Source organism: Oenanthe melanoleuca, chromosome 4 (genome assembly GCF_029582105.1).
Source record: "Oenanthe melanoleuca isolate GR-GAL-2019-014 chromosome 4, OMel1.0, whole genome shotgun sequence".
Taxonomy (NCBI): domain Eukaryota; kingdom Metazoa; phylum Chordata; class Aves; order Passeriformes; family Muscicapidae; genus Oenanthe; species Oenanthe melanoleuca.
In genome coordinates, this window is record NC_079337.1 from 46,329,195 (window position 1) to 46,338,260 (window position 9,066).

The 9,066-nt window shown below is 38.5% G+C and overlaps 1 protein-coding gene across 1 annotated transcript in view; it reads left to right on the forward strand.

Annotated features, from left to right (window-relative positions):
- The window catches only part of KCTD8 (potassium channel tetramerization domain containing 8), an 89,254-nt gene extending 83,468 nt beyond the window's left edge, over positions 1–5,786 (forward strand). Inside the window, exon 2 of the mRNA XM_056489743.1 lies at positions 4,488–5,786. Coding sequence (XP_056345718.1) covers positions 4,488–4,948 — 461 coding nt within the window. The 3' untranslated portion in view covers positions 4,949–5,786. The remainder of the gene's footprint in view (positions 1–4,487) is intronic.
- The last annotated feature ends 3,280 nt before the right edge of the window (positions 5,787–9,066 follow it).

Consider the following 9,066-nt stretch of genomic DNA (forward strand, 5'->3'; position numbering starts at 1 on the left):
TCCTGTAACTCCATCCTGTGCTTATCTCATGGTAAAGTCCTTCTGTGGTAACAGTGCTTGAATATTATTTCTTTTGTTTTAAGACTGCTGTACAAATATTTAAGAAAAGTTTATGCAAAAATTGAAATATAAATAAGCAGAATATCATTTTAATGCTTTTAATGTTTTCAGTGTTGTATTTTTCTCTGATGCAGGAGATAGAGCTAAAAAAAATCTTTGAATAGTTATTCAGACTTCACTTTATGAATATCTGCAGCAATTTATGTAAATACATGGTTACAATTTTCAACCAGTAGTTTTTAGTCACTGGATGATTTGCTGTGGTGTTTGGCCTGTTCTTTTGCTGACTGGAGCTCTGTTGCTCAGCTATCATTTGACCAGGAAGTCAGGCATAATTTCTTCTGGTTTCTGTTTTGGTAGTAGCTGATAAAAGCAGGTTTTCACTCCAGAGAATTAAGTTTATAAGTTTCTAGATAATTTTCCATGCATATTTCCTAGTGATTGAAAGGGATTCTTTTATTAGTTCTCTCAGGAAGTGTTGGCTAAAGTCAGTGCAGAGAGCAACACAGATGAGGAATAAAGAAGTAAATGTAATATGCCTTTCTGATCAGAGAAACGTAATTGAGATATTCTTTCAAGTCTATTAGACTTGGGAGTTTAGTATCCACCTGTGCTGGTTTTAGCTGGAGAGTTAATCTTCCTCTCAGTGGCTTGAACTGTGTTTGGGATTTGTGCTGAGCACAGGGTTGACAACACAGATGGTTTTGTTGTTGCTGGGCAGGGCTTTACACAGAGCCAAGACCTTTTCTGCTTCTCACACTGCCAGGGGGACTGGGGGTGTGGGAGGCTGGGAGGGGACAGAGCCAGGACAGGTGACCCAAACTGACCAAAGGGATATTCCAGACCATGGGACATCATCTCAGTGTATAAAGTGGGGGGAAGGAGGAGGAGGCAGGGTGGACATTGGAAACGATGGTGTTTGTCTTCCCAAGTCACTGTTGGATGGGATGGAGTCCTTCCTGCTTTCCTGGAGGTGGCTGAGCACCTGCCTGCCCATGGGAAGCAGGGAATGAATTCCTTGTTTTGCTTTGCTCATATGCACAGCTTTTGCTTCCCTGTTGAACTGTCTGTGTGTCAACCCATGAGTTCTCCTGTTTTCACCTTTCTGATTCTCTCCTGGATCCTGCTCCTGGGGTAGTGACCAGGTGGTACTTGGGGGTTAAACCATGACAGCAGCACAGCAGAGGTGATGAGTAAGCCCAGGTAAAGGGCTAGCTCACTTTCTAACTTTTTATGAGAGATGCAGCCATATAAGAGCATTAAAGGAAAAAGAAGTGGGAAGTTTGATGTCTACTGGAGCTGCCTGGAGGAGAAGTGCTGCCTGGGAGCTGTTGGGAGAACTGGGCAGGGGAGAGGCAACTGGACAGAGGAGAATGAGTTGGAGAGGACTGAGATGCAGTGACTCACTTCAGCCTCTCCAAGTTGGGGAACAAGCAGCTGGTGGAGGTCCTGGAACAGGAGACACAGGTTGAAAGTCAGTGGTGTTTTTTTAGTGTTATATGTGGACTTGGCAGTGTCAGGTTAGAAGTTAGACTTGATGATCTTAATGGTTTTTTCCAACCTAAATGGTCCTATGGTTCTGTGTGCACGGTGGAGAAAATATACTTTCTCTGAGTTTTTAAGAACTATTCTGCACTCCTGGAAAATAAATAGTTTCAGGCAGACTGAACTACTTGAATGTCTTTGGTGTTATTCTGGAATGGCTGAGGAGGTACAGTGAAAAGTGTGGCAGCACAAAGGGCAATAAGGAGGTGCTTTCTGAATTAGAAGTGTAGCTAAATTTATCTGATAATCCCTGATGTTGAAAATTAAACAAATCTTTTGTAGATCCTTTTTTATGTATTTTAAAATTCTACTGGGTTTCAGCAGGCAGAAAATACTGTGAGGAAAACCTCCCCTCTAGCAGAACTGTTGCTTCTGTTAATAACACAGTACTGAGAAAGCAGTGCATAGACATATAAATAATTCTTTGTGAGGGAGGATTTGTTAATTTTTAAAAGGAGAGGTGTGGGAGAAACTTGTGTTTTGATTAAAGTCATTGTGAATTTAGGCGATTCAGTGGAGCATACAGAACTCAATGCTGTAAGATACTGAACCTCAGGGCTGTGATCCAAAAAAATATTTAAATACCTGCCTATTGTCATGCTCCTGAATAATCTTACAGCAGGAAATGGATCTTTTTATATTCTTGAGGGTGTATTTCTGTGTGCTTTTCTGAAACAGGTCCTTAAGTACATGGCAGGTTTGAGCCCATGAGAAGCAAGGGGTACCAATAGAGAGCTAAGGACAAAGAAGCCAACAAGAAATAACATCTTGATATATAAAGTTGCAGCAAAAGAAATGGGCAGGACAGAGACTTGAAGACTACTGAGTACTACAAACAAAAAGCTTTAATTTCTTAGTCATATAGTGTGTTGTTATATTTGAAGAAGCCAAGATTGTAAACTAGATTAGATATTGATGTTAATCATGTTACTGAAAATCAGAGTAACAATACTGAAATCACTGTCTGATTAACTACTCAGTTTTATAATTGCATGCTGCAAAGCCAGAGTAGTTCCATAATGCCAGCTGACTCTCAATTTAGCATATTCATATAATCATTTGAGGTATGAAATGAAATGCTGTTACAACAATAGAAGGAAGGCATGTAAATCTATTTAAGAAGGTGATCATACTTCTGAAAAAGAAAGAGGAGGCAAATCACTGCAGCCACTGCACATGCAGCCATGTGTTAAATATTTGGGTTGAATATAATGAAGCAGAAAATTGCTTGTTTTTCACTCCACATAATGTAAGTACAAGCCCTGTAGGATTGCTGTCTCTGGCTCTTGATTATTCATGGGTTTCTCTAGGTGGACTACAGAAATGGGATGCAGCATCCTGGGATGCTGGCTAAACCAAAAGAAAAGCAGGTCGTTGAATGCTGCTATTGTTGGACTAATCTTTATTTTTCTCTGTGTATTGCTTTGTTTTGTTTTTCCCTGTTGCATATAAAATACTGCAATCTTCTTATGTTCCTTTGAGTCACAGAACTGCACCATCAGAAAGACCACTGGGGTGTTCATATTACTTCTGCATTCTTTGTAATTGTAATTGCATTTCTGATTTGTAATTGTGAACAAAATGCAAAGTGAATCAAAGACCTTGCAACTCTGTCCCAGTGACCCAAGGTAGAACAGTCATACTCTGAGTTTTGGTGCTGCAAGGCAGCTACTGGTGCTGGTGGTGTCTGGATAAACTAGGGATAACCTAGTTTTCATAAGATACTTAGATACCCAACCTGTTTGGATGCTTCCAGGGTTTGTATTGAACACACAACTGCCACTGAATCCCCACCCTACATTTTCATTTAGACCCTTAAACATCTTTGAAATTTTTCCCTTTGGTCCAGTCCAACACTCCTTAAGCTCCATAGATATTTCTGTCATCTTTAGATAGTGCCCTAAATTAAGATTGTGACGTTTATATGATGTCAGCATAGCATAATTTCACAGCTGGAGTTTTGAAATAAGTCTTCAAAACTGAAAATGCTCGTACAGATTTAGTGGCTACCACTTAATTTTCACATTCATATTCTGCTTAAGACTTCAAAGCAAAAATGATATATGGAGGGAATAAGAGCCTGGATCTGATTTTCAGGCATATGAATTGCTGAGCAGTGCCTGCCAAGAGGCTGGTGGGCTGCTCCCCCTGCCATGGCAGAGTGCCTCTTGTGCCCACAACTTCAGAACCTCCTTTTCCCTGCCAGCCTCTGCAGTGGGAGGTGTGCAGCTGAATTCTGAGCTTGCACCAAGTCTGGGTAGCTGACAGTAAGAAGTGCAGTGAAATCATTATAGGTTAAAAAACCCCAAAACCCTAAAGACTCTGTCAGCAGTGAGAAATCTCTCTGTTATCCTAGGTTTAATACTCCTTTTTCTGTCCAGGGCTTCTGCAGAGTTGACATTTGCAGAGCACAGTTCAGGGAAGGTGAATTAAGAGCTTTCAAAAAAAAATTAAAATCTTAGTCCTTGGGATATTTTTATTCAAGTGAAGAGCTTGCAAACTGTACAGTAGTACTTTCCTTATATAACAAAATCTAATTTATCATAATGAACTTCTTGCACCATAATAGCAAATTAGTTCATTTAAACTTGTGTGCAAGGATTTCCAGTGCATCTAATCTGTGAGCATCACACATGCTTCATTACCTGGATGCTGAGCCAGGCAATGGAATAATTCTTGCTGTAAACATTTTTAGGAATGAGAATTTTGAGAACCAAGCCTTCAATTTGTGTACCAGTTGGGTGTAGTTTTGTTGCCTACGAGGAAATGACACCAATTTTACCAACTGAGACTCTGAGTTGTGTTGTTCTAAATGGTATATGATCATTTTTCTGTGTAAAGCAGAGCTTGCTTAATACTTTTTCTCTCCTGCTTTATATTAGGGCCCCCCCAGCGAACCGTTTCCCCCAAACAAGACCACGAGGACAGGAAGCACGACAAAGTTTTGGACAAGGGCAGTGAAAGTGGGACTTCCTGCAACGAGCTGTCCACCTCCAGCTGTGACAGCCACTCGGAAGCCAGCACCCCTCAAGAAAACGCCACCAGCACCCAGCCATCCACAGCCCACCAGCCAAACACTCTGACCCTGGATCGCCCCTCCAAGAAGGCTCCAGTGCAGTGGATGCCAGCCCCAGACAAACGCAGGAACAGTGAACTCTTTCAAACTCTCATTAGCAAGTCCAGAGAAACAAACCTTTCTAAGAAGAAGGTGTGTGAGAAGCTGAGTGTCGAGGAGGAAATGAGGAAATGTATCCAAGATTTTAAAAAAATCCACATTCCAGATTACTTCCCGGAGCGCAAGCGTCCCTGGCAGTCTGAACTCTTACAGAAATATGGGTTATAGTAATCCACTCTTTCCTGACGTGTCTCTGACTTACTGATGTCCTCCTCCTGGCCAACTCTGCCACCAGAGCTATTCCTGCTGCTTATTTCTCTCTGTGAACAGTGGATGTTGGATAGTACATGTTTTTCTTTTAAAATATATATATATATAAAGATAGAAACTTAAAAAAATGCAAAAAGGTGTCTCATCTAGACCACTTCATAATAGAAAAGAAAAAAATTGCATGGTCAAGAAAGATGGTTTTCGAGCCACAGTCAGTTGAGCTTCATTATTGTTTTGGAACTTAACAAATAACAATCTCAGTCATCAGTTAACACTTCATTTTATGTCACCAATTAAAAATGACTCAGACTTGCTAAGGATGAAGAGAAACAGGGTTTAAAATTCAATTGAACTGGTTTTAGAACTAATTCCAACATTCTCTCAATGTTAATGCAATAAAGCAAATACCTATTTTGCATGAGCACAATATTACAAATAAATCACACAAGAACAAGAGGTTGTCTGTTGCTTGGAGAATTACTTGTTTGATACCAAGCCTATAAACATAAAATGTCTAAGGGATTGAATTTACTTTGTTCTGGATCTGTGATTTTTTTGTGTGTACAGTGTTCTGTATGTAAGAATGGTGTAAATATGCCTTTATATTGTTTTATTATTGCACCAACAATGTTCATCTATTAGTGCTTGTCAGGATTATTTCTGTGAAATGCAAATTTATGGCAGATTGTGAAAACTGGTTTGATGGTCTGAAAGTTTTTGTTATGTTAGTCGCTAAAAAAGAAGAAAAATAAAAGAGACTTTAATGTATTTATTAAAAGAACCATCTGGTAAATTTTCTTGGCTGTTGTTATCGCCTCTTCTTTTTAAACAGAATCAAGCAAGTTTTTACTTTTTGTTTAATATTTTCATAACTACACTGCTGGAGATAAAAAAAACAAACCAAAAATATATTTCAAGAGTGGAAAAAAAATATTTAGGGTAGTGTTGTTTAATTGGAACTGCCATACAGACCCTAAGAGAAAGACAGTTATGCTAAGAAGCAGCAGAGGATGAACTAAAAAATTGAGTGGTTTTACTAGTAGAGCAGAAAGCAGTTCCAATTTGACAAGTTCACAAAAATCAGCTTAGAAGATTTAAAATACCACAGCAGAGTGTGATACATTTACCAATGAAAAGTTTCTGTGAATAGTCAGCTCTGTATGGCAGACCTGTTATCTCAGCCCAGATACGGGAAAATAAATTCCTTTCTCATTACAGGAACACCAACAAGACAACTGTGGTTCAGACAGCCACAGCAGAAATGGGTAAGGACTGCTGGAGTTCACAAAAGAGCTGCTGAGTTCTTACAGATTTCAAATTACTACTGTGAGCACACAAGTATACATACACACACATTTAGAAGGGTTAATCTACATGTTCTGTAGAACTAACTGCAGAGTTGTGTCAGAAGAGATGTTTTACATCTTATGCTAATTTTAAATGGTTCAGCTAAAGTAAAGAGGGCTTCTTGTATTATAATTTCCAGGGTTATTCCTGATATCTGTATTACTTGTTAGTCCTCTAAAAGGCCACTTTAAAAAACACTTCTAATAATTTTTAGAAGCAACTTCATTCACTAGTTGTTCAGTTAATTAGCTGGCTTCAACATATTTTGACAACATTTTAATAACTTGAAGGATTGTACCTGGGATAAGTCCAGTCTGAACTGATGCAGACAAGTATGAGATAATTTAGCATCTCAGGTTTGCCTTTATGCTCCTTGCTTGCTTTTCCCTGGTACAAAAGACCCATTCTTTCTTTTGAAAATTGCTTCTTAGACAGGTTTAGCATTTACTTTCTATCTTTTCTAATCTTTGGCTTCCTAGTCTCTACCTGTTCAGTCTCTAACAACTGTTCAACCATGATTCATCCTCCAGTGGATAAAATTCTAGTTTTACTTAGTCCAAAGTTAGAGTAATACTGAGAGCTTTGTTTTCATCTGGGATTGTACATTTTAGATGCAGACAGCATCTTGAGCATTCCTGGTAAATCTTACTGTTGAATTTGGAGGTTTGTTCTGCCTCCCTATTTATTCTCAGTATTCCAGGAAGTAACTGCCTGAGGTGTGCTTAGGTGATTTTTTTGACCTGTCTATTGGTTTTTATTTGTCAGTATATAAATATTTTTGTGAGCTGCTTTTTTCTTTTATTATACTGCCTAAAATTTCTCAAAGCATATTGATTCATTCTTGAGGAGAGCAGGGTATTATATTGATATGTATTCTAATACATGAGTTATGTAAGATTTTTGATAACCTTAACCACTTTGCATGTGTTCATGAGGCACTTGAGTGATGTGGCAGATGAATGACATTACTATTTCTTGGTAACCACAGTGGCATCTTGAGACAAAGAGAGAGGGGAGAAACCACAGGTCATGTGAATCCCTTGCTTGTATTCTCTAATTCCTGTCACACAGTTCACCCAGACAGAGCTCCAATCCTATCTGTATAGTTATTATTCTACAATTTTCAGACAATTAGGGAGAACACAAGCTGAGACATTCAGTGGAACAGGGGAGCTTGTGGGTGTTGAGATGGCTACGCTTGGTTGGAAGCTCCCATGTGTTACAAGAGAATTGCATATTAGAAGTGCTTGGAGGGCTGATTGTTTCCTATTGTCTTACATTCTTCTTGTTTTCCCATGATAGCTGCTTTTTCTTCTTTCATTTCAGTCTTCTTTTTCTCTTCTTTTCAGCTATTCAGATTGTTATGCCCTGGCATAGTCTGCCATGGGAATCTGTGCCTTTTATTGGGCTTTAGCAGAGGCAATCAGTACACTAAATACCATCTCCATTTGAAGCTTATGAAGATAATGGGTTTTTTTGAAAACAAAACAAAACAAAACAAAATAAATCCAAATACTGATATTGGTCAATGCTCAATTATAATCATAGAATGTTTTGGGTTGGAAGGTATCTTTTAAATGTCATCTAGTCCAACCCTCCTGCAATGATCAAAGTCATCTTCAACCAAATCAGGCTGCTCAGAGACCTGTTCCAGAGTCTCACCACCCTCATGATAAAAAATATCCCATTCATAACTAGTCTGAATCTACCCTCATAATTTAAAACCATTACCCTTTTCCTTTCACATCAGGCCCTACTAAATATTTGCCTGCATCTTTCTTATAGTATCATATTTTCCTGTTATCATATCTGTGTCTCTCCAGTTCAGAGGGGAGGATGTTGTGGGACTGTGTCAGAGGCCTCACATAAGCACAGATAGGTCTGTAGCTCTTCCCTGTCCACTGCTGCAGTCCCTCCATCAGAGCAGGGTTGTTCAGGCAGGACTTTCCCTTGCTCTCTGCCCTAGCACAGCTTCTAGGAGGATCTGTTCCATGATCTTCCCAGACACAGAGGTGAGGCTGACAGGTCAGTAGTTCCCAAGGTCCTCTGTCCATCCTTTTCAAAGATGGGGCAAATTTGGTTTAGTGTAATTAAAGACCAAGTAGGTTTTTGTGAATAATATAGTGGTTGGTTTAAGTGATAATTGCTTTGATAAGATTTATTTTAATATTTAAATAAGGAAAAATACAAACAAGTAATTTAATGTGTAATTAAGCAAGCACATTTCTGGAAGGAAAGCAATTCTTAAAAACAGAAATCTTCCTTTTGCAGGTTTTCTTTATATATCAACATAATTCCTTACATTATGGTCTTACTGAGAATTCAACGTGGAATACATATCCCATTATGTTTTTCCAATGAGTTTAATTCCTAATATTTAACACATTCAGAAATATAGAATGGTATAGTCTAGATTAAAGATTTGAAACTTGATAAAAAGTAATCTCCCAGTTAAGATAATTAATAAGAATAATGAATTAGAATCTGATTCCAAAGTAATGTTGTTATTACTGCCCATGTTTATTTGCTAGACAAGTGAATTTTAAGCCCTCATCATAGATGTTACATGCACCAGTTTTTATTGTTCCAAGTGGATGATGGGGACTAGAGATGCAGTTTTTCCATACAGTGATGTTTACACTTTAAAATGTGTGAGCAAAAGATCAGAATGGCGTGCTGGACTAGTCTATTACTGAAGGATTATTCCATTAACAAAAATTTTCAAGTCT